Source organism: Physella acuta, unplaced genomic scaffold (genome assembly GCF_028476545.2).
Source record: "Physella acuta isolate Inbredline_101_S28 unplaced genomic scaffold, ASM2847654v3 ptg001319l, whole genome shotgun sequence".
NCBI classification, from domain to species: domain Eukaryota; kingdom Metazoa; phylum Mollusca; class Gastropoda; family Physidae; genus Physella; species Physella acuta.
Window position 1 is genome coordinate 119292 of NW_026732834.1, and position 25070 is coordinate 144361.

Genomic DNA, 25070 nt, shown 5'->3' on the forward strand with positions numbered 1-25070 from the left:
ACGGGTTCTAGACCAATATGTCAATGAAATTTTTTTTTTAATTTTTTTTTTTAGATGTGAATGATAACGTTGCCTATCTGAACTTGGCAAGATACAGGGCAGGTGAAGTAGAGTTCATCTGTTTCTTTGTCCTAAGCATATGAAAGGATAGTGTGGTCAGATACATGCCCGGCTGGAATTGTTTTTTAAACGATAAAAACATGTTGTCTGAGACTTGGCAGGACACTGGGCAGGTGAAGTAGAGTTGAGTAGGTCACCTGTGACGTCAGTTTATGAAGGGATAGTCCGAAATCGGTGTTTTCGGTGTTTTTAAATGATAAAAAACATATATTTGAATGTGGGGTCTGTTTTTTGTGACGATAAGTGACACTGCAGTAGCGTCCCGAGGAGGGGGGGGGGACGGTAGGGGAGGGGAGGCGGGGGGTGGGGAGGGGAGGCGGGGGGTGGGGAGGGGAGGCGGGGGGTGGGGAGGGGAGGCGGGGGGGGGAAGGGGGGGTGGGGAGGTGGAGGGGGGAAGGGGGGGGGGGACATATGTTGGGGCGCCAAAATGGTTTGGAAAAATAAATTGATAGGTTGAGGGGGGTTCAAATCAAAAGTTTGAGTGGGGGGGGGGGGGGGTGCACATCAAAAGTTTGAGGGGGGGGGGGTTCAAATCGAAAACTTTGTCCCCGGGCGCCGGGAAGGGTCGCTATGCCTCTGAGTGACAGACGTGATGTTTTTTGATGGATGACCCCCGAAACCCACAGTTATCCAACGGATGACGGGTATTCTAGTTGTTTCTGTAGGGCTTATTAAATTTGTTATTGTTTCTGTAGGGCTTATTAAGTTTGTTATTGTTTCTGTAGGGCTTATTAAATTTGTTATTGTTTCTGTAGGGCTTATTAAATTTGTTATTGTTTCTGTAGGGCTTATTAAATTTGTTATTATTTCTGTAGGGCTTATTAAATTTGTTATTGTTTCTGTAGGGCTTATTAAATTTGTTATTGTTTCTGTAGGGCTTATTAAATTTGTTATTATTTCTGTAGGGCTTATTAAATTTTTTATTGTTTCTGTAGGGCTTATTACATTTCTTATTGTTTCTGTAGGGCTTATTAAATTCGTTATTGTTTCTGTAGGGCTTACTAAATTATTGTTTTTGTAGGGCTTACTAAATGTGTTATTGTTTCTGTAAGGCTTACTAAATTTATTATTGTTTCTGTAGGGCTTACTAAATTTATTATTGTTTCTGTAGGGCTTACTAAATTTATTATTGTTTCTGTAGGGCTTACTTAATTTATTATTGTTTCTGTAGGGCTTACTAACTTTGGTGTCATGCATCAAAAAATCAAACTGAAATGAGGCAGTCATCACTGTTGATAACTGCATGTAGTTTTAGTTTCCAGTTCATAGACTGGAGCTACTCACCATGCATATAGTGAAACCGTTGCACCGACCCCTGAGCCGACCGACCTGATGAATGAATTTCTATTGATCTTTGAATGGAGCCGATTTCCGCTTCAACACCAACGTGAAAAGTGCTATTGATCGATTGATCACACCTTCCAACCGCTTTTCGTTTCTTCCTTATTTACCCGAATTTTAATGTGTGTAGCTTTCACAGTAAAATCGTATGTGAGCAGCACATTGTTTGTATACATACCCCTCCCCCTCCCACCCCCAGGTTTGTAATAATCAGATCAGCCACATATTATGTTTATACTCTAATTATACATTAAAAAAACGAATATTAGACAAATCCCCCTCCATTCCCTCATGGCTATTCTTCCTCGTTTAATTTTACACCGAAGCCATAAGCTGGATTTAAATACGTTGTAAACGCACAAAGGTTTTAAATAATTTAATGCAATGATTTTTTTTATTGCTGGGAATAAAAGGGGTCTACATTGTATGGAAAATAGATCTGTACCTCCTATAAAAGTCGTTACTTTCATGAATCCGAATTACTTTTCTGGTATTTATTGCTGAGTATTTAACTTTGTATGTCTGAGTGTTTATCTTTTTATTTGTCTGAGTATTTTAATATCCTGACATTTATCCTAGTATTTATCTTGGTATCTGTGCGAGTGCTTATCTTGGTATCTGTGCGAGTGTTTAACTTGGTATCTGTGCGAGTGTTTAACTTGGTATCTGTGCGAGTGTTTAACTTGGTATCTGTGCGAGTGTTTAACTTGGTATCTGTGCGAGTGTTTAACTTGATATCTGTGTGTGTTTAACTTGGTATCTGTGCGAGTGTTTAACCTGGTATCTGTGCGAGTGTTTAACTTGGTATCTGTGCGAGTGTTTAACTTGGTATCTGTGCGAGTGTTTAACTTGGTATCTGTGCGAGTGTTTAACTTGGTATCTGAGATAACCCTATACAAGATAGCCCCATACAAGATAGCCCCATACAAGATAACCCTATACAAGATAGCCCTATACAAGATAGCCCTATTCAAGATAACCCTATACAAGATAGCCCCATACAAGATAGCCCCATACAAGATAGCCCCATACAAGATAACCCTATACAAGATAGCCCCATACAAGATAGCCCCATACAAGATAGCCCTATACAAGATAGCCCTATACATACAAGATAACCCTATACAAGATAGCCCTATACAAGATAGCCCTATTCAAGATAGCCCCATACAAGATAGCCCCATGCAAGATAGCCCCATACAAGATAGCCCTATTCAAGATAGCCCTATACAAGATAGCCCCATGCAAGATAGTCCTGTACAAGATAGTCCTGTACAAGATAACCCTATACATACAAGATAGCCCCATAAAGATAGCCCTGTACAAGATAGCAACATAGAAGATAGCATACAAGATAGCCCCATACAAGATAGCCCTGTACCAGATAGCCCCATACAAGATAGCCCTGTACAAGATAGCAACAAGATAACCCTATACATACAAGATAGCACTATAAAAGATAGCCCTATACATACAAGATAACCCTATACATACAAGATAACCCTATACATACAAGATAGCACTATAAAAGATAGCCCTATACAAGATAACCCCATTCAAGATAGCCCTATACAAACTTTGTCCTGAAACGAGGGATTAAAATTAACATGTGATCAACGTCATACAAGTTCAGCCTGACCTAGTTTGTCTGGAGCGATTGTGCCGTTCGTTTTTATATTTAAAAAACCCAATAGGATCTGTCATCTTAAACCTATTTCTTTGACTGAACATATGCAGTAGCGAGGGTGCTAAAACAGTGAGACACTCACATGTACTCGAGTGCTCCACGCCTCTCACATATTTAGTGGTTTCACCCCGTTCTGTCGCGGTTAGGTCGACATCTTATTAAATTACGTGCTTACACAACCAGACGGACTGAAAAATATGAGAAATGGAGAGAGAGAGAGATGGAGAGAGAGAGAGAGAGAGAGAGAGAGAGAGAGAGAGAGAGAGAGAGAGAGAGAGAGAGAGAGAGAGAGAGAGAGAGAGAGAGAGAGAGAGAGAGAGAGAGAGAGAGTCTAGTAAACACGATTTTCATTTTATACTCTACAAAAACACGTGCACAAATAGCTTAACTATATAAACAATATGTATGCAATATTTAATTTATTTTATAGCTTGAGGTGCAAGTGGAAGGTGTGTAGAAAGTAACCAGGGTACTCTTGCGTCACGAAACCCCCATACTTGCAGTTAACACTAACTAACGCTACCACATACCCTTTCATTTTAAACAAACAAACGTCACTAGCACACTATTCACGATCCTAACACACATCCACACTACACATACAACACCGGCCATGCTACCGTCTCATCTGATCAGCAGGGAATTGAAGCTTGGTTCGATAAATTGCCGAGCAACGGGACCGTCTCAGTTGTGGATAAGCTAAATTGTAGATGTTACCGATGTTTTGCCCATCTTTTTCTCAATAGCTCATTAGGCAGCAGTACCATTTCTGTAGATGGCTTATCTGAAACAAAACGCAAACAAACCAAACAGTGCATTTTTTCCCTAAAATGTAAACCAGTAATTTATTATCTTAAACGAATACTCGGTTTTGATGTTCCTTTAAAAAAAATGTAAATTAAAACAAATGAGCCTGACGCTTGTGGGACCACGGTTGTCTAGTTTTTGTCTAATTTTTTTTTACTCTGTCTCCTGTCTCTTCCGGTGCTAGTGGCCAATCTGCGACTATAAATAGCAACCATAACCCTTGGAGGGCCAATTAAAGATCCAAAACTTCCTTTCATCCTTCTAGGATTTCCGACCAGCCAAATTCCACCCGTATCTCTAGCGATAGAAACTTGTGTATCAGGATTTAGTGAGCTCTGGTTCTTAAGTTAATTAGATGGTGGTGAGTTGAGGTTCTTGATTTGATTGTGGTGAGTTGAGGTTCTTGATTTGAATGTGATGAGTGAAGGTTCTTGATTTGATTGTGATGAGTTGAGGTTCTTGATTTGATTGTGGTGAGTTGCGGTTCTTGATTTTATTGTGGTGAGTTGCGGTTCTTGATTTGATTGTGATGAGTGGAGGTTCTTGATTTTATTGTGGTGAGTTGCGGTTCTTGATTTTATTGTGGTGAGTTGAGGTTCTTGATTGGATTCAAGTTCTTGACTAGAGTGGAGTGTGCTTTGTTCTTGACTAGATTGCATTTATTTTTTCTTCTCCATGAAGTTTATCACATTGTTTTAGGTTTGCCTGTATATAATAACTTTCAAGTTGCCAGATAAATTCCACCAGCATGGGCCCGAAAGAGCAGAGTATTTGGCCAGCTTTCAGCTGTGCATGTTTTCTGTAAATATCCTAAAAAAATCGTAATTGGACAAACATTCGTGTGAATTAGTATTAAGACATATAACTGTGTATAATTGACGGTTAATTGTTTACATTTCAAGTTTTATTGGCGGTTGATATCTTACATCATAACAGTTCATCTCGTACATATACTTTTGATGGAAGTTTTATCTTTCTGTACAATCTAAAACAAATCTACTTAATGCAAATTGTTGCTTACATTATGACAATGTGTCCGATAATGATGAGTACTACTTTAATGTTAAGAATTGCCTGCTAATATTCTTGATAAACAACTCCCCTTTAGTAAACACCCATCTGTTTTAAGAGGTGAATGTTCATAGTTGGTCAGAAGACATGGCAATAATCTTCGTTCAAACAATTTCTGATACGCTGGAGGCGGCAACTTGTTTGATCATGTTTAGTTCCGGGTGAAGACGTGGACATATGTTGCCTCGTCCTTTCGTTTTCTGTTGCCCAACGGTTTCACACTGTTTGATTGCACAGTTGGTGTGATAGGGTGACCCCTTTACAGTGTGTGTGAGTGTTTGATACTGCGATAGGTTTAACATTTTGCAATGAGGTAATGTGTATGGACGGTTTCACACTGTTTGATTGCACAGTTGGTGTGATAGGGTGACCCCTTTACAGTGTGTGTGAGTGTTTGATACTGCGATAGGTTTAACATTTTGCAATGAGGTAATGTGTATGGACGGTTTCACACTGTTTGATTGCACAGTTGGTGTGATAGGGTGACCCCTTTACAGTGTGTGTGAGTGTTTGATACTGCGATAGGTTTAACATTTTGCAATGAGGTAATGTGTATGGACGGTTTCACACTGTTTGATTGCACAGTTGGTGTGATAGGGTGACCCCTTTACAGTGTGTGTGAGTGTTTGATACTGCGATAGGTTTAACATTTTGCAATGAGGTAATGTGTATGGACGGTTTCACACTGTTTGATTGCACAGTTGGTGTGATAGGGTGACCCCTTTACAGTGTGTGTGAGTGTTTGATACTGCGATAGGTTTAACATTTTGCAATGAGGTAATGTGTATGGACGGTTTCACACTGTTTGATTGCACAGTTGGTGTGATAGGGTGACCCCTTTACAGTGTGTATTTGTGCGAGTTTGATACAGCTATCTGTGTGTTATGTGTTTGTGTGTGTTATACAGCGATATGTTAAACATTTTAGCTGGCAATGTAAATGAACTTCCGGGCTCTCATACTTGTATGATACACCATGGGTACTGTAAAACATGTTTATGAATCATTATCTTCACAAAATAGTTGCTTGTTACACAAACTAATTCAGAGTGTTGTGTGTGAGGAAAGGTTCACTACAATGGTGATACTTGTCTGCGAGTGAAGTCAACGCCTCAAGGAGTATTGACCTCCTATGTCCAGCTCCCCCATTCAACTAGTGTCATGTCCATCCCAGCACTATAAAAGCTATAGCCGTTTGTATGTAGATTTCTCCTGGTCAAGCCGAGTGTGAGCACAAGCGGCTTATCTGTAACAAAATATCTTGTCTGAGAACTCTAACATGTTGATGGTCTGTAACAAAATATCTTGTCTGAGAACTCTATCCAAACTTGTTGATGGCTGCCACATCAATTACCGTTGTTCAGTTTTATTTGCCCGCCAATGTGAGCTGTGTAGCGCGTACTTTTGTTGCTAGAGAGAATACAATGCCGTTTTACGTGGGTTTCCTGTGGGTGAGTAACGGTTAGGGTGTTACAGCAGTGACAATGGAAATATCCCGGCCAACTCGGGTGCATATTTAGAGTATAAAAGGGGTGACTAATAGTTCGATACTGTGCCGGCCATATCAGCCATTGTGTAGAACACTCAACCGCACATGTTACATGTGTAGCCTGCTATCGAAGTTACCCGTGCATTGTGATGTCACTGAGTCTACCCGTGTTAAGTGATGTCACTGAGTCTACCCGTGTTATGTGATGTCACTGAGTCTACCCGTGTTATATGATGTCAGTATTACGTTATACTTGTCGATATTGCCGATAAGGCTATCGATGTGGCCGTGTCTTATTTCCTTAGGTTTGTTGCTTTTGTTGTGCTGTACAACACGTGACCGCTACAATAGGTCGGGTTGTCGAACTTGGGGTCTCTTATCTACAGGTATTGATCGGCGGGACATTTAAAAATAACGTCGGCAGCATGTGTGTGTGGGGGGGGGGGGGGGGAGAGAAGGGGTGGAGGGGGAACAACATTTGGGTATTTTAATGCCAAGTGGGTCACGCGGGGTTGAGGGTGATTAGATCATCTCGTTGACATTAGGTTCCGATACGTGGCCTATTTTGGGCAGACGCCAGAGGTTGTGATTTTCTGGTCTAGATTCTGCCCACACTAGTCTAGACTCTGCCCACACTGGCTAGACTCTGCCCACATTGGCTAGACTGCCCACACTGGCTAGATGCTTCCCACACTGGCTAGATTCAGCCCACACTGGCTAGACTCTGCCCACACTGGCTAGATGCTGCCCACACTTGCTAGATTCTGCCCACACTGGCTAGATTCAGCCCACACTGGCTAGACTCTGCCCACACTGGCTAGATGCTGCCCACACTGGCTAGATTCTGCCCACATTGGCTAGATGCTGCCCACACTGGCTAGATGCTGCCCACACTTGCTAGATTCTGCCCACACTGGCTAGACTCTGCCCACACTGGCTAGATGCTGCCCACACTGGCTAGATTCTGCCCACATTGGCTAGACTCTGCCCACACTGGCTAGATTCAGCCCACACTGGCTAGACTCTGCCCACACTGGCTAGATGCTGCCCACACTGGCTAGATTCTGCCCACATTGGCTAGACTCTGCCCACACTGGCTAGATTCTGCCCACATTGGCTAGACTCTGCCCACACTGGCTAGACTCTGTCCACATTGGCTAGACTCTGCCCACACTGGCTAGACTCTGTCCACATTGGCTAGACTCTGCCCACACTGGCTAGACTCTGCCCAAATTAGCTAGATTCTGCCCTCACTGGCTAGACTCTGTCCACATTGGCTAGACTCTGCCCACACTGGCTAGACTCTACCCACTCTGGCTAGACTCTGCCTACACTGGCTAGATTCTGTTGGTCAGTCATATTTTGTCTGTAGGCCTACACTGCTCACCATTATCCAGCTGATTTACTGGTGTGACCTGCCATATGTACATGACGTCACTTTATAACTTAGAGCTTGTTGAACGTTTTGTAAATGTTATAGAACCTTTTGTTTATTACTTTAGACCAGAGCAGTTACATGACCGAATGGCCCCTAACTAGCGGGATAGATTGATGACACGGCATGTTAACATGTATTTTAGTCTATCTTATCTTAGACTGAATATTTCAAACTACTGAAACCACTTTTTAACTTACCAAATAACCAGACCATTTACTGCTACTATAAATCACTGTGTTCTAAGAAAAAAAACGAATCTTATCTACACATGGTTTCTGCTCGCTAGATTACTGCTTGCTGACGGTATTGATATATTTATACTAGCCGTATCCAATGTCTGAACGGGATTTCCCACATTGATACTGTTGAGAAGTTGAATGTTTTAAAACCACAAAGGTTTGACCAACTCGATTGTGTACTGCTAGTTTGTACATAGGATGTTAACGGTAAGTCATGGGGTGATGTATGTATGTGTTAATGATTGTCTGTGTGACGGAAGGTTTATGTTAACTGTATGAACAAGTGACGTCGAAACGTGTTTAGAATAGTTGAATAGGTAGATGGAAGAAAATTACCCTGGAAGCCAGATACATTTTCTACCAAATGATATAAGTGGTCAGGGTACTCTGGCTCGATAGTATGAAATATTAAAATTTTGGATTGTGTCAAGAAAGAATTGTTTGAATGTGGAGGCGTTTAAAATGGGATTTAAGTTTTCAACTACGAAGCGATGTTTACATAATTAGTGCGCGACACTCCCTTACCTAGTGTGTATTGTACAAACACCCACACCTTTAGCCCAATTACAGCCTTACACCTCATGGAATGTTTTCTGTTAAGTTGCTCGCCCAGTCACAGCTTACCTGCACTTTATTATTTCGTTATGGGCCTGTTTATGTTTAGCTTGTGGGTCTGTTATGTTAAACTTGTGGTCCTGTTATGTTAAACTTGTGGTCCTGTTATGTTAAACTTGTGGGCCTGTTATGTTTAGCTTGTGGACCTGTTTATGTTAAACTTGTGGGCCTGTTATGTTTAGCTTGTGGGCCTGTTATGTTTAGCTTGTGGTCCTGTTATGTTAAATTTGTGGGTCTGTTATGTTTAGCTTGTGGTCCTGTTATGTTAGCTTGTGGGCCTGTTATGTTTAGCTTGTGGGCCTGTTATGTTTAGCTTGTGGTCCTGTTATGTTAAATTTGTGGGTCTGTTATGTTTAGCTTGTGGTCCTGTTATGTTAGCTTGTGGGTCTGTTATGTTTAGCTTGTGGGTCTGTTATGTTTAGCTAGTGGGTCTGTTATGTTAAACTTGTGGGTCTGTTATGTTTAGCTTGTGGTCCTGTTATGTTTAGATTATGGGTCTGTTATGTTTAACTTGTGGGTCTGTTATGTTTAGCTTGTGGTCCTGTTATGTTTAGCTTGTGGGCCTGTTATGTTTAGATTGTGGGTCTGTTATGTTTAGCTTGTGGTCCTGTTATGTTTAGATTGTGGGCCTGTTTATGTTAAAGTTGTGGGCCTGTTATGTTTAGCTTGTGGGCCTGTTATGTTTAGATTATGGGTCTGTTATGTTTAGCTTGTGGGTCTGTTATGTTTAGATTGTGGGCCTGTTATGTCTAGCTTGTGGGCCTGTTATGTTAAACTTGTGGGTCTGTTATGTTTAGCTTGTGGTCCTGTTATGTTTAGATTGTGGGCCTGTTTATGTTAAAGTTGTGGGCCTGTTATGTTTAGCTTGTGGGCCTGTTATGTTTAGCTTGTGGGCCTGTTATGTTTAGCTTGTGGGCCTGTTATGTTTAGCTTGTGGGTCTGTTATGTTTAGCTTGTGGGTCTGTTATGTTTAGCTTGTGGTCCTGTTATGTTTAGCTTGTGGGCCTGTTATGTTTAGATTGTGGGTCTGTTATGTTTAGATTATGGGTCTGTTATGTTTAGCTTGTGGGTCTGTTATGTTTAGATTGTGGGCCTGTTATGTTTAGGTTGTGGGCCTGTTATGTTTAGCTTGTGGTCCTGTTATGTTTAGCTTGTGGTCGTGTTATCTTAGCTTGTGGTGCTGTTATGTTTAGCTTGTGGGCCTGTTATGTTTAGCTTGTGGGCCTGTTATGTTTAGCTTGTGGGCCTGTTATGTTTAGATTGTGGGCCTGTTATGTACAGTATGTTGGTCTGTTATGTTAAACGTGTGGGCCTGTTATTTTTTGCTTGTGGTCCTGTTATGTATAGCTTGTTGGCATGTTATGTATTATAGCTTATGGGCCTATAAAGTATAGCTTATGGACATGTTATGTAGTGTTTGGGCATTTTATGTATAGCTTGTTGGCATGTTATGTATTATAGCTTATGGGCCTATAAAGTATAGCTTATGGACATGTTATGTAGTGTTTGGGCATTTTATGTATAGCTTGTTGGCATGTTATGTGTAGCTTATGGGCCTATTGTGTTTCGCTTGTGTTTCTGCTATGTTTAGCATGTATATAAAACTTTTGGTGTGCTAAAACTACATCACCTTCGTGATAAAAATATTTACTGTAAACTAGAGTACAAGTACAATTTAATAATTAAAACATATCGAAGCATTCTAAGACGTCTGAGGGCAATCGAAATCTCAGCTTTCATTTGTGACACAGCTTCAAGACATTTCCTCATCGTTTTTTTAGATGCTAAAGTCTTATTTACATATATCGACATTTTTAGATACTAAAATAATCTTATTTACATATCGACATTTTTAGATACTAAAATAATCTTATTTACTTATCGACATTTTTAGATACTAAAATAATCTTGATAAAATATCGACATTTTTAGATACTAAGGCCCTATTTACATATTCACAAAAGTGTTGGGTGTTGTAAAATGTAAATAAAATGCCCCGTACTTCTGTTCTTTGTTCCTCCAAATAGGGTAAAAGCCGTCCACATAACACCCGTTACATTGAACAAAGCTTCAGGCAGGCTGGGGCTTTTTATTTATTAATGGTCCCTGGTGAATTTAACAAGAATTTGGACACGATGGTCGGTTCTTAGCGCTCTCAGCCCAGGGAGGGGAACTGTCGTAGAATCTTGTGTAGATGATAGCGAGAGTTGTTAACACAAGGGTATCCTTAAAACTTGTGTAGATGATAGCGAGAGTTGTTAACACTAGGGTATCCTTAAAACTTGTGTAGATGATAGCGAGAGTTGTTAACACTAAGGTATCCTTAAAACTTGTTAATGAGAGTTGTTAACACAAACGCATCCTTTAAACTTGTGTAGATGATAGCGAGAGTTAACACAAGTGTATCCTTAAAACTTGTGTAGATGATAGCGAGAGTTGTTAACACAAGGGTATCTTTAAAACTTGTGTAGATGATAGCGAGAGTTGTTAACACTAGGGTTTTATTTATAAATTGTGTAGATGATAGCGAGAGTTGTTAACACAAGGGTATCTTTAAAACTTGTGTAGATGATAGCGAGAGTTGTTAACACTAGGGTATCCTTAAAACTTGTGTAGATGATAGCGAGAGTTGTTAACACAAGGGTATCCTTAAAACTTGTGTAGATGATAGCGAGAGTTGTTAACACTAGGGTTTTATTTATAACATGTGTAGATGATAGCGAGAGTTGTTAACACAAGGGTATCCTTAAAACTTGTGTAGATGATAGCGAGAGTTGTTAACACTAGGGTATCCTTAAAACTTGTGTAGATGATAGCGAGAGTTGTTAACACTAGGGTATCCTTAAAACTTGTGTAGATGATAGCGAGAGTTGTTAACACTAGGGTTTTATTTATAACATGTGTAGATGATAGCGAGAGTTGTTAACACAAGGGTATCCTTAAAACTTGTGTAGATGATCGCGAGATTTGTTAACACAAGTGTATCCTTAAAACTTGTGTAGATGATAGCGAGAGTTGTTAACACAATTGTATCCTTAAAACTTGTGTAGATGATAGCGAGAGTTGTTAACACTAGGGTATCCTTAAAACTTGTAAGCGAGAGTTGTTAACACAAGTGTATCATTAAAACTTGTTAGATTAGAAAGAGTGAGTTTTCGGCTGTTAAATTAGAAAACAAATCATTCACTGGTTTTGACTGATTCATGTCAGATTCATTATCTAAGAGGAAAATACTGAAAATGCAGGTTTATTTTCACAAATAGCACCCACATGGTAGTAAAATATAACTGGTATCAATAGACAACTATAGACGACCCTTCTCATTCTACACCCAGTCCACACTAGACAACCGTGATCGTGGCCATAGATTTTGCTTAATCAGCTGATGTGACCAGAGCCATAATGTCTTTAATGGAGCTGTAGCAGGCACGAAATTAAATCAGTTGTCAGCTTGGAACACTCCAAGTATAGACTACATTTTCTTTTAGCTCTGAACTCTCTGACTCTTCATTCATGGCTTTTTTTTAAAAATTTCCTTCCTCTCTCAATCCACGTCGGTCTCTCACTCTCTTTGCTACATTTCTCTCTCATTTTTTCTCTCTCTTGACTCCACCTCTCTTTCATTCTTTTCTCTCTCTTTACTCCACCTCTCTCTCATTCCCCAATGTCATTTCTCAATCTCTCGCTTTCATCCAAATCTCTCATTCTCCCATCTCTCTCTCTCTCATTCCTTTCCTTTCTCTCTGTCTCTTACCTCCGCCTCACACCTCCCTCATTCCTCCACCTCTCTCTTTCCCAGACTCTTACCCCCACCTCTCTCTTTCCCAGACTCTCACCCCACCTCTCTATTTCCCAGACTCTCACCCCACCTCTCTCTTTCCCATACTCTTACCCCCACCTCTCTATTTCCCAGACTCTCACCCCCACCTCTCTATTTCCCAGACTCTTACCCCCACCTCTCTATTTCCCAGACTCTTACCCCCACCTCTCTATTTCCCAGACTTTTACCCCCACCTCTCTATTTCCCAGACTCTCACCCCACCTCTCTCTTTCCCAGACTCTTACCCCCACCTCTCTATTTCCCAGACTCTCACCCCCACCTCTCTATTTCCCAGACTCTTACCCCCACCTCTCTATTTCCCAGACTCTTACCCCCACCTCTCTATTTCCCAGACTTTTACCCCCACCTCTCTATTTCCCAGACTCTCACCCCACCTCTCTCTTTCCCAGACTTTTACCCCCACCTCTCTATTTCCCAGACTCTCACCCCCACCTCTCTATTTCCCAGACTCTTACCCCCACCTCTCTATTTCCCAGACTTTTACCCCCACCTCTCTATTTCCCAGACTTTTACCCCCACCTCTCTATTTCCCAGACTCTTACCCCCACCTCTCTATTTCCCAGACTTTTACCCCCACCTCTCTATTTCCCAGACTTTTACCCCCACCTCTCTATTTCCCAGACTCTTACCCCCACCTCTCTATTTCCCAGACTTTTACCCCCACCTCTCTATTTCCCAGACTCTTACCCCCACCTCTCTCTTTCCCAGACTCTCACCCCACCTCTCTATTTCCCAGACTCTCACCCCACCTCTCTCTTTCCCATACTCTTACCCCCACCTCTCTATTTCCCAGACTCTCACCCCCACCTCTCTATTTCCCAGACTCTTACCCCCACCTCTCTATTTCCCAGACTCTTACCACCACCTCTCTATTTCCCAGACTTTTACCCCCACCTCTCTATTTCCCAGACTCTCACCCCACCTCTCTCTTTCCCAGACTCTTACCCCCACCTCTCTATTTCCCAGACTCTCACCCCCACCTCTCTATTTCCCAGACTCTTACCCCCACCTCTCTATTTCCCAGACTCTTACCCCCACCTCTCTATTTCCCAGACTTTTACCCCCACCTCTCTATTTCCCAGACTCTCACCCCACCTCTCTCTTTCCCAGACTTTTACCCCCACCTCTCTATTTCCCAGACTCTCACCCCCACCTCTCTATTTCCCAGACTCTTACCCCCACCTCTCTATTTCCCAGACTTTTACCCCCACCTCTCTATTTCCCAGACTCTCACCCCACCTCTCTCTTTCCCAGACTCTTACCCCCACCTCTCTATTTCCCAGACTCTCACCCCACCTCTCTCTTTCCCAGACTCTTACCCCCACCTCTCTATTTCCCAGACTCTTACCCCCACCTCTCTATTTCCCAGACTTTTACCCCCACCTCTCTATTTCCCAGACTCTCACCCACCTCTCTATTTCCCAGACTCTTACCCCCACCTCTCTATTTCCCAGACTCTTACCCCCACCTCTCTATTTCCCAGACTTTTACCCCCACCTCTCTATTTCCCAGACTCTCACCCACCTCTCTATTTCCCAGACTCTTACCCCCACCTCTCTATTTCCCAGACTCTTACCCCCACCTCTCTATTTCCCAGACTCTCACCCCACCTCTCTCTTTCCCAGACTCTTACCCCCACCTCTCTATTTCCCAGACTCTCACCCCACCTCTCTCTTTCCCATACTCTTACCCCCACCTCTCTATTTCCCAGACTCTTACCCCCACCTCTCTCTATCCCATACTCTCACCCCACCTCTCTCTTTCCCAGACTCTTACCCCCACCTCTCTATTTCCCAGACTCTCACCCCACCTCTCTCTTTCCCAGACTCTTACCCCCACCTCTCTATTTCCCAGACTCTTACCCCCACCTCTCTCTATCCCATACTCTCACCCCACCTCTCTCTTTCCCAGACTCTTACCCCCACCTCTCTATTTCCCAGACTCTTACCCCCACCTCTCTATTTCCCAGACTCTTACCCCCACCTCTCTCTTTCCCAGACTCTCACCCCACCTCTCTCTTTCCCAGACTCTTACCCCCACCTCTCTATTTCCCAGACTCTCACCCCACCTCTCTCTTTCCCAGACTCTTACCCCCACCTCTCTATTTCCCAGACTCTTACCCCCACCTCTCTCTATCCCATACTCTCACCCCACCTCTCTCTTTCCCAGACTCTTACCCCCACCTCTCTATTTCCCAGACTCTTACCCCCACCTCTCTATTTCCCAGACTCTTACCCCCACCTCTCTCTTTCCCAGACTCTCACCCCACCTCTCTCTTTCCCAGACTCTCACCCCACCTCTCTCTTTCCCAGACTCTCACCCCACCTCTCTCTTTCCCAGACTCTTACCCCCACCTCTCTATTTCCCAGACCCTTACCCCCACCTCTCTCTATCCCATACTCTCACCCCACCTCTCTCTTTCCCAGACTCTTACCCCCACCTCTCTATTTCCCAGACTCTTACCCCCACCTCTCTATTTCCCAGACTCTTACCCCACCTCTCTCTTTCCCAGACTCTTACCCCCACCTCTCTATTTCCCAGACTCTTACCCCCACCTCTCTCTATCCCATACTCTCACCCCACCTCTCTCTTTCCCAGACTCTTACCCCCACCTCTCTATTTCCCAGACTCTTACCCCCACCTCTCTATTTCCCAGACTCTTACCCCCACCTCTCTCTTTCCCAGACTCTCACCCCACCTCTCTCTTTCCCAGACTCTCACCCCACCTCTCTCTTTCCCAGACTCTTACCCCACCTCTCTATTTCCCAGACTCTCACCCCACCTCTCTCTTTCCCAGACTCTCACCCCACCTCTCTCTTTCCCAGACTCTCACCCCACCTCTCTCTTTCCCAGACTCTCACCCCACCTCTCTCTTTCCAAGACTCTTACCCCACCTCTCTATTTCCCAGACTCTCACCCCACCTCTCTCTTTCCCAGACTCTCACCCCAACTCTCTCTTTCCCAGACTCTCACCCCACCTCTCTCTTTCCCAGACTCTTACCCCACCTCTCTATTTCCCAGACTCTCACCCCACCTCTCTCTTTCCCAGACTCTCACCCCACCTCTCTCTTTCCCAGACTCTTACCCCCACCTCTCTATTTCCCAGACTCTCACCCCACCTCTCTCTTTCCCAGACTCTTACCCCCACCTCTCTATTTCCCAGACTCTCACCCCAACTCTCTCTTTCCCAGACTCTCACCCCACCTCTCTCTTTCCCAGACTCTTACCCCACCTCTCTATTTCCCAGACTCTCACCCCACCTCTCTCTTTCCCAGACTCTTACCCCACCTCTCTCTTTCCCAGACTCTTACCCCCACCTCTCTATTTCCCAGACTCTTACCCCACCTCTCTCTTTCCCAGACTCTTACCCCCACCTCTCTATTTCCCAGACTCTTACCCCACCTCTCTCTTTCCCAGACTCTCACCCCACCTCTCTATTTCCCAGACTCTCACCCCACCTCTCTCTTTCCCAGACTCTCACCCCACCTCTCTCTTTCCCAGACTCTCACCCCACCTCTCTCTTTCCCAGACTCTCACCCCACCTCTCTCTTTCCCAGACTCTCACCCCACCTCTCTCTTTCCCAGACTCTTACCCCACCTCTCTATTTCCCAGACTCTCACCCCACCTCTCTCTTTCCCAGACTCTTACCCCACCTCTCTATTTCCCAGACTCTCACCCCACCTCTCTCTTTCCCAGACTCTCACCCCACCTCTCTCTTTCCCAGACTCTCACCCCACCTCTCTCTTTCCCAGACTCTCACCCCACCTCTCTCTTTCCCAGACTCTCACCCCACCTCTCTCTTTCCCAGACTCTCACCCCACCTCTCTCTTTCCCAGACTCTCACCCCACCTCTCTCTTTCCCAGACTCTCACCCCACCTCTCTCTTTCCCAGACTCTCACCCCACCTCTCTATTTCCCAGACTCTTACCCCCACCTCTCTCTTTCCCAGACTCTCACCCCACCTCTCTATTTCCCAGACTCTTACCCCCACCTCTCTATTTCCCAGACTCTTACCCCCACCTCTCTCTTTCCCAGACTCCCACCTCCTCTCCTCAACTTCCCATTCTCCCCCCCCCCTCCCTACCCTGTAGTGTGTAGCATACACAGTCGCCCAGGCCATAAAGCTATAGATTGATAAAAAAGCACTGTGTCTGTGTCACATCAGCCCTAGCTGTCTATTGTTAGAAGAATGTCTTATCTGCTCCTCTGGGAGGGAACGTTCCATCCAGTCCAGTCGCCGTCCTCATGCTATTCAAACACCAGACCACCCACTCGAAATGTGCGCCTCCTCTCTACTGCTCTATTTATTGCATCCTACCTCCTACAGCTCCCGTTGAAAGAATATAATAGCAATGCTGGCCAAACTAATAGCGGTCGCTTGTTCTGTTGAGATGTATATTAGAGGCTTAGCTAGCCGCTTTACATCGCTTATAATATATATATATATATATATATATATATATATATATATATATATATATATATATATATATATATATATATATATATATATATATATATATATATATATATATATATATGTATACTGTTAATGCTCACTAATTGATTCTGAATTATTAATGTATTAATAAACACTTATCTCGTGTTAGTAAATGAATGGAATCAGACATATTTCGAATGACCTTCAAGAGCTAACGGGAGATTGACCATAGTTTGATGTTTGATACACCATAGACTCAGTAGCTTACCAGCGAATGTTCTTACATTTGTGATCCCACACCTTGGCTTTCACTAGGTTATTAAGATTGCAAAAAGTTAATGGTAGTTCAAAGTTCCTTTACTAGTGTCACCTTCCCTGTGCAAGCTAGTACTTAGATACCCTGTTACCTCCCCTATTGTGCAAGCTTTTCTTTAGATACTGTTACCTCCCTTATTGTGCAATATTGTACTTAGATACTGTTACCTCCCCTATTGTGCAAGCTTGTACTCAGATACTGTTACCTCCCCTATTGTGCTAGCTTTTCTTTAGATACTGTTACCTCCCCTATTGTGCTAGCTTTTCTTTAGATACTGTTACCTCCACTGTTATGCAAGCTTGTACTCAGATACTGTTACCTCCCCTGTTGTGCAAGCTTTTCTTTAGATACTGTTACCTCCCCTATTGTGCAAGCTTGTACTCAGATACTGTTACCTCCCCTATTGTGCTAGCTTTTCTTTAGATACTGTTACCTCCACTGTTATGCAAGCTTGTACTCAGATACTGTTACCTCCCCTGTTGTGCAAGCTTTTCTTTAGATACTGTTACCTCCCCTGTTGTGCAAGCTTGTACTTAGATACCCTGTTACCTCCCCTATTGTGCAAGCTTGTACTTAGATACTGTTACCTCCCCTGTTGTGCAAGCTTGTACTTAGATATCCTGTTACCTTTCCTATTGTGCAAGCTTTTCTTTAGATACTGTTACCTCCCCTATTGTGCAAGCTGATACTTCGATACCCTGTCACCTCCCATCTAAAGTTACAGGCCATGTGTGTGGAGGGGAAAAGGTTCGCTAGTCTCCAGATGTAGCCCTGACTTCACTGTTCGATTACTATTGACAGCAGTGTTAAACCGTGTTCTGGCTGTTTGGTAATACAAACATAATATGCTTTGTTTTTCTGACCTATATACGCTATTATTGCACCATAGAATTATCTTCATTACTGGGTACTTCTGTAGTATCTAAGCTTGTTTCACCCCTCACGTCTCAATCCTCAACAAAGATCTGTTTATTGTGCGTTTAAAATTAAAATGACCGGGTCATTGGAATCTGTCGTCCACACTCTATAGTGAAACACGTAACAAAAGATTTATTTTATAAGCCTGTACATTTGTGTATAGTGATGTTTAGTTTGAAAAACAAGAACGTTTGGATAATTAATTCAAAATAATTCCAACCTAAGCGCGCTATCTTTGAAAATTTTGCAGTACGCAGCAGTTTCTTCATACATTGGTTGGTTTGAATAAAACACCATTCTGACGTCATCTGGTCTAGGGCCATCTTTGTTGTGCTTAACTTTTAACTAGGACCAAAGAATTTGAGAGACCGGTTTTAAGGGAGAGAAAGGTGGGCCAAAAGTTGAAGTTGTGTTTGATTCACCCACTTGCGCATTCTGCTGCTTGTAGTATAAATATAGACACAGGACAGTGTAGGCTGCTCTATATATTCTGCTGCTTGTAGTATAAATATAGACACAGGACAGTGTAGGCTGCTCTATATATTCTGCTGCTTGTAGTATAAATATAGACATAGGACAGTGTGGGCTGCTCCATATATTCCACAGAGAAGTCCCGCACCTCTACTAGGAGTGTAAAAATTGAGCGGGGGTCGATGTGGTGGTAGGCCTTGAAGTAGAAGGGGGCACTGAATCATGGGGTGCCGGCTGTCGTCATAGATTTACGTTCTAGGTCACTGTGTAACTCTGTGTCGCAGATGACAGACTTTCTGTTGGAAACTAAACATGTGACATTGGGGTTAACGTTATTGATACCATCATTCGCTGGATACCCGTTTTAAAATGTGTTATGATCCGTTATTTAAGAATGTTTTGATTCGGTTGCCTCATTCATCATGAGTGGCATGTACGGGATATACGACTATCAAGTTACCAGTAAGTTATTTTTAGTGTTTAGACTGTAAGTCTATGTAAAGTAGTGTGCTGTCAATTCTTAGGTCTTAACTGTATATAAAGTAGTGTGCTGTCAATTCTTAGCTCTTAACTGTATATAAAGTAGTGTGCTGTCAATTCGTAGCTCTTAACTGTGTGTAAAGTAGGGGTGCTGTCAATTCATAGCTCTTAACTGTTATTGAAGCTTTGTGGACATTTTACTTTATAGTCATTGTCAACATGCTCTGTTTATGTTTGTGTGTGGGTAGATCTAGATAGAATGCCATACACCACACACGTTTGTGTGTGGGTAGATCTTGATGTTTGTGTGTGGGTAGGTCTAGCTAGATAGAATTCCCTACACCACATATTGTTTACCGTAAAGGATTGTCTATGTTAATCACGTCAGTCCTGTTGATAAGTTGAATCGATCTAATATAGCCGGCAGTTACCGCGCGTTTAGTTACTTTACACAGTATTAATAGTGTCCATGAAAGGGAACGAGTAACAGAACCCAACTGTCGCTAGCTGATACCAATGTTCTACCTTGACGCTAATGACTAAACGTAGGTTGTCTTATTCGGAGTCTGATTGAGAGGTTGGACTTATTTTACGACGTCCCGCGGTGTCCCGTCTGAGCTGGGTCGAGTTTGGCTTTAGTACAGGGCTAAGTGTAGGATCACGCTCATTACTTGTCTGTTTCTTAGCTGTGTGTTTCTCTGTTATGACACGAACTCAGGCAAGGACCTGCATAGTCAGCCGTGTACTCAGCTGTTTTCTTTAACGTGTAAAGGACTGTATATAGTCGCCGTGTACTCAGCTGTTTTCTTTAACTGCTTTACAAAACAAAAACAAACAAAAAAAAACCTACATAAAACACATCGTCCCATCATGTTTTTGGTAAACACCAGATAGTAGGCTACACAGCCAGATAAAGACATCTGTTTTCTTTGTTTTGATTTGAAGGCTACCATTTTTTAATAAAAAAATCCAGCAAGTTATAGTTTATAGGTGTTATTTAAGTTTTTACAGTGACTTTAGCTAGTTATTGACACAATGTTATCAACATAATGTTAACAACACAATGTTATCTACATAATGTTAACAACACAATGTTATCAATACAATGTTATTAACATTGCCTATTATCAACACTATGTTATCAACATTGTGTTATCAACATTACATTATCTACATAATGTTAACAACACAATTTTATCTACATAATGTTAACAACACAATGTTATCTATATAATGTTAACAACACAATGTTATCTACATTATGCTATCAACATCATATTATCAACATGCTATCAACATGAGTTTACAGTTTCTTTTATTTCGTCTTATATTACCAATACAAGTTGTACAAACCATTACTGCAGTGTTACAGCTGCTTACATTATCCCATGTTTTATCTGAACCATTTCAGTACATCCCCCATTGTACAGGACGCCAACTTCTCCTTCAATACACACTGACCATTTTATCTCTTCATACTGACCAGCTCCTTAGAGCATGATAAATACTTGATACCTACCGAAATTACATAGTGATGAACTACTGTGTAAAAACTTACCGATATATGTGACACTGCTATTTTATTGTTACATATTGAAATTTCACCTGAAGTTATTTTTATAAATAGGCTATTTTGATCTCATATTATATATGACAAACCCATGTGAGACATAAAAATATGAAATAAGATCGTAGTTTTTGTTGTCAGACAAAATAAATCTTCTCATATTTCTGTCACTTGGTTCACCGACCACGGCAAGAAGTCGTGCAACAGCGGTCATAAACCTGCTGTAAAATCACAGTCACAACACAGCCATAAACCTTCTGTGGAATCACAGTCACAACACAGCCATAAACCTTCTGTAGAATCAATGTCACAACACAGCCATAAACCTTCTGTAGAATCAAATGTCTTAACACAGCCATAAACCTTCTGTAAGATCAAATGTCTTAACACAGCCATAAACCTTCTGTAGAATCAAATGTCTTAACACAGCCATAAATCTTCTATAGGATCAAATGTCTTAACACAGCCATAAACATTCTGTAGGATCAAATGTCTTAACACAGTCACAAACCTTCCATAGATTCAGATGCCACAGTACTTTAACTTAAAGACTAACCATAAAACATTACTTAAACCTATAAAGTGACCACCCTAAAGTACCCTTTCCTATGGAGTGACCAGCCTACATTACTGAAACTTAAAGACAGACCACCATAATGTGCTGCTACAATCTGTCACATGAGGTTGTACTAGTTCAGTAGTTCAAACCTTATAGAAGGTACCAAACCCCATCAGTTTCATATGTGCATTCACAGAACCCATATCAAAGGTTCTATCTCCTGCACTGTCAAAATTTGATCGTGAATCATACAAGTCCAGCGTGTGTCTTGATCTCCACCAAACCCTTGAGACTGACTCCCTGAACCCCTGGGGCTCGATTAAACCCAGGTTAAGAACCCCTGTGCTATTGGTTTATTGATGGAAAATGCTCACCATCTTCCCATATTTTTTGACAGCCCATCAGCCATTAAATGGGTTGGCTGTAATATCTTTGATATTAAAAAAACCCAATGAAAATGCCTTTTCCTCACCCTCCCATCTTCTTTACCCCCCCTTTTCTTCATCCTCCCCCTTCCCTTCTTCCTCACCCTCCCCTCTTCCTCACTCTCCCCTCTTCCTCACTCTCCCCTCTTCCTCACTCTCCCCTCTACCTCACCCTCCCCTCTTCCTCCCCCTCCCCACTTTACCCTCCCCTCTTTACCCTCCCCTCTTCTTTACCCTCCCCTCTCCCTCCCCCTCCCAACTTTACCCTCCCCTCTTTACCCTCCCCTCTCCCTCCCCCTCTCCACTTACATGTCAGAAATATGGATCATGCTGATGGAATGATTGGGTAAACAACCTGCCAATCAAACTAAAGGATAGGGACCATTTTTTTTATCTGGATAGGGAACAATTTTTTTTTATCTGGATAGGGAACAGGTTTATTTCCCCAATGAAAGAGACTGGAAATAAATGCACATTTTCTCTTAGTCAAAGAAATAACTCTAAAAGTAAAAAAAAAAGTTCTATTGAAAAAAAAATTGTGAATCTTGTGATAGAAACTCAAATGATATTTCCCTGAGATCTCTAGTTGTCTCAGATCTGTGAATGAGATCTGCTGCACTGGGTTCTCACTGATTGTATGAGTTTCATATTCAATGCTGTAATGAAGAGATATTGATTTTTTTTTTCACCTTCTCCGGCTGGTGTCACTTTTAGTTATGTTTGGTCAATTTAAGAGTCTTTCTCCATCCCACCCATTCTGGTGACATTCACATTTTAGTCAATTTAAGACCCTCTACCCATCCCCCCACCCTTATGTCATTCTGATTTTGGTCAATTTGAGGCTCCCTCCTCATCCCCACCATCCTGATGCCATTCTTATATATGCCAATTGAAGACTCTCCACCCCACCCACCTCTCTTATGTGACTTGCATATAGTGCATTTTTTATCTGCTACAATACTTCCTAAGAGCCACAGGTCTAACTCTGTCTAGACAGGATATCTTTCACTCGTTAGTCCCATACACCCAACATGAGATTCCAGAATATCATTGATCTAGTTAAATGCCTTGTCTGGCACGTCCAGTCTATGGACTGACCCGTAGACTGGACACTTGTGTCTCCATAGTGCTGACCGTTCTAAGTGTATCTGACAGCTTAATGATTACTCCAGTCAAAGTTGTCTCAGCAATATTACACTGGTGAGAAGCATTTCTTTCCTCTGGTGTATATTTTTGTAGCATCTTATAATACAGCTGCATTTTTTCTGTAGTGTATTTCAATACAGCTTCTTAAGTTTTGTGATCTTTTGGTTAATGTCACTTTTTATTGAGTTATTAGTTCTGCCAAATTATGTCCATTGTTGGTGAAGTAGACTGGTAGTAGGCTGCAGATGTAAGGGTCCTTGGACTTGCATGTTAGCTTAGAGTTAGAGGATACTCACTGTTAAAGAATTCTATTATTTTAATGGTTGAAAAATTATGTCAACTCAGTTAGCCCTTGATTTACTGAGCTATTGAATTCAGTAAGCCCACCATTTACATGGCTTAGAACTAAACACAGTAAGCCCACCATTTACTTGGCCTAGAACTTAACACACAGAGTTTCTTCCAGGCATCTCTTTGGGGGGGGGGGGGGGATTTATATAGAAAACATACTTTTACCAGTGTCCTCAACCCAGTAAACCCACCATTTACACGGATAAAGAATTTATCTCAGTAAGCCCAAATTTACATTCTGCAAGCTTTCAGCTCAAGATGCAGACAAATAATTAAATTACATTGTATTGATTTTAAAATCTTTCTCCCTTTCCCCTTTGTTAATACTGGCATTAAAATATGATCCATTAGTTTTGCACTTGTCTGATATCCTTATTCTGTTCTATTAAACTACAAAAATATCAAGCACATATTGAAACGTTTCTTATTTTGATTATTGGCTTTAATGAAGTTATTCGATAAATAACGCAAAACAGCACATGATTCATACATAATCAATTATTGTAAATCTCATGGTTTGTCCACTGCAAATTAACATAAAATCATTTGAGAGTAATGTGTGTGTGCTAGTAAATATTTTACAGTATTGATTGTCTGCTATAGCCACTACACACTTCAGTTGTTTATAATTTGTTTCCCCTTATTGATTTTTTTTTCACTGGTTTTGTTTATTTGAGGCATTTTGTTCTACATTAGTTTCACTACAAACTACAAAGACATAATGATGTTAGGGATGAAGCTCATAAGCTGACATGGTTTGAACACCAATTGTCCAGACACTTGTCACTACATCAACAATATGGGCCTCTAAGCCCAGACTTTTGAGTGCACACTTCATCAAAGTCAAACTGGAGATAACACCCAGTGTCTCCCTGTTTACATTTGTTACTCAGCCAAATAAGAAATGATGAATTGAGCTGTGGCTAATGTAAAGTTGGGCTAAGTACAAAGAAATGAAGAAGAAAGTTCAGACATAAATCAACAGACCTCATTGAAGTGTACTGTTACTGTGGTTGTGGATGTATATATAGAAACAGATTTTCAAAGAGAGTTTTGTCTCAGTGTTGTTGATTTAAATTTGTTCAAATTTTTGGTAACAAGATTGTCAGTTCAAATATGCCATTACTGGTAAAAAAAAATAATCCAGTCTAATCATTACATTTTCTTAGATAGTTAATTTTATTTTAAAAACGTTCAAATTATTCAGGCTATATATATTTCATTATGTAAATATACCAAATGTATGAAACAACGAATGAAATGTGCACAAGTAAAAACATGTTTTGTGCCATTTCAAACATTTAAAATGTTCAAATCAAGATACTAACGATACGAAAAAATAAATTACATCAAACAAAACAGCTACGAACCATGCAATGTTTTCTCTTGATGTAAAGTGACATTTTGTTTGATTCCCACAGGGTTGAATAATGGTCTTGACAAGCAGGTGGAGTACAGAGGTGTTTCTCAGTTCCATCAGGAGAAAACATATGAAGATGGATCTTGGATAGAGGATTACAAAGACAAGATGGATTCAAATGTAAGGGCCTCTCTCACTCAGTTTGATTATATTTTTTTTATATTTACAATTTAATTTAAGATTTTAAAGGGTATTGAGTTGAAATAATCCCTTGAGGTGTTTTAAACTCTTTCATTTCAGTAATCTCCCCTTGTTCAGTATAAAATTTTTTTTTTTTTTTAATCCTAGGGCATTTTAATGTAAACAATTATTTTTTTTATAGCTAACA

At 41.5% G+C, this 25070-nt stretch overlaps 1 protein-coding gene across 8 annotated transcripts in view; it reads left to right on the forward strand.

Annotated features, from left to right (window-relative positions):
• The window catches only part of LOC131958349 (uncharacterized), a 52830-nt gene that overhangs the window by 14071 nt on the left and 13689 nt on the right, over positions 1-25070 (forward strand). For 7 of the 8 annotated variants that reach the window (XM_059323327.1, XM_059323333.1, XM_059323331.1 and 4 more), the window contains exon 3: positions 24744-24862. In XM_059323327.1, coding sequence (XP_059179310.1) covers positions 24744-24862 — 119 coding nt within the window. Of the gene's footprint in view, positions 1-18993; positions 19257-24743; positions 24863-25070 lie in introns of those variants that run through there. The other variant, XM_059323335.1, reaches the window with a different exon arrangement.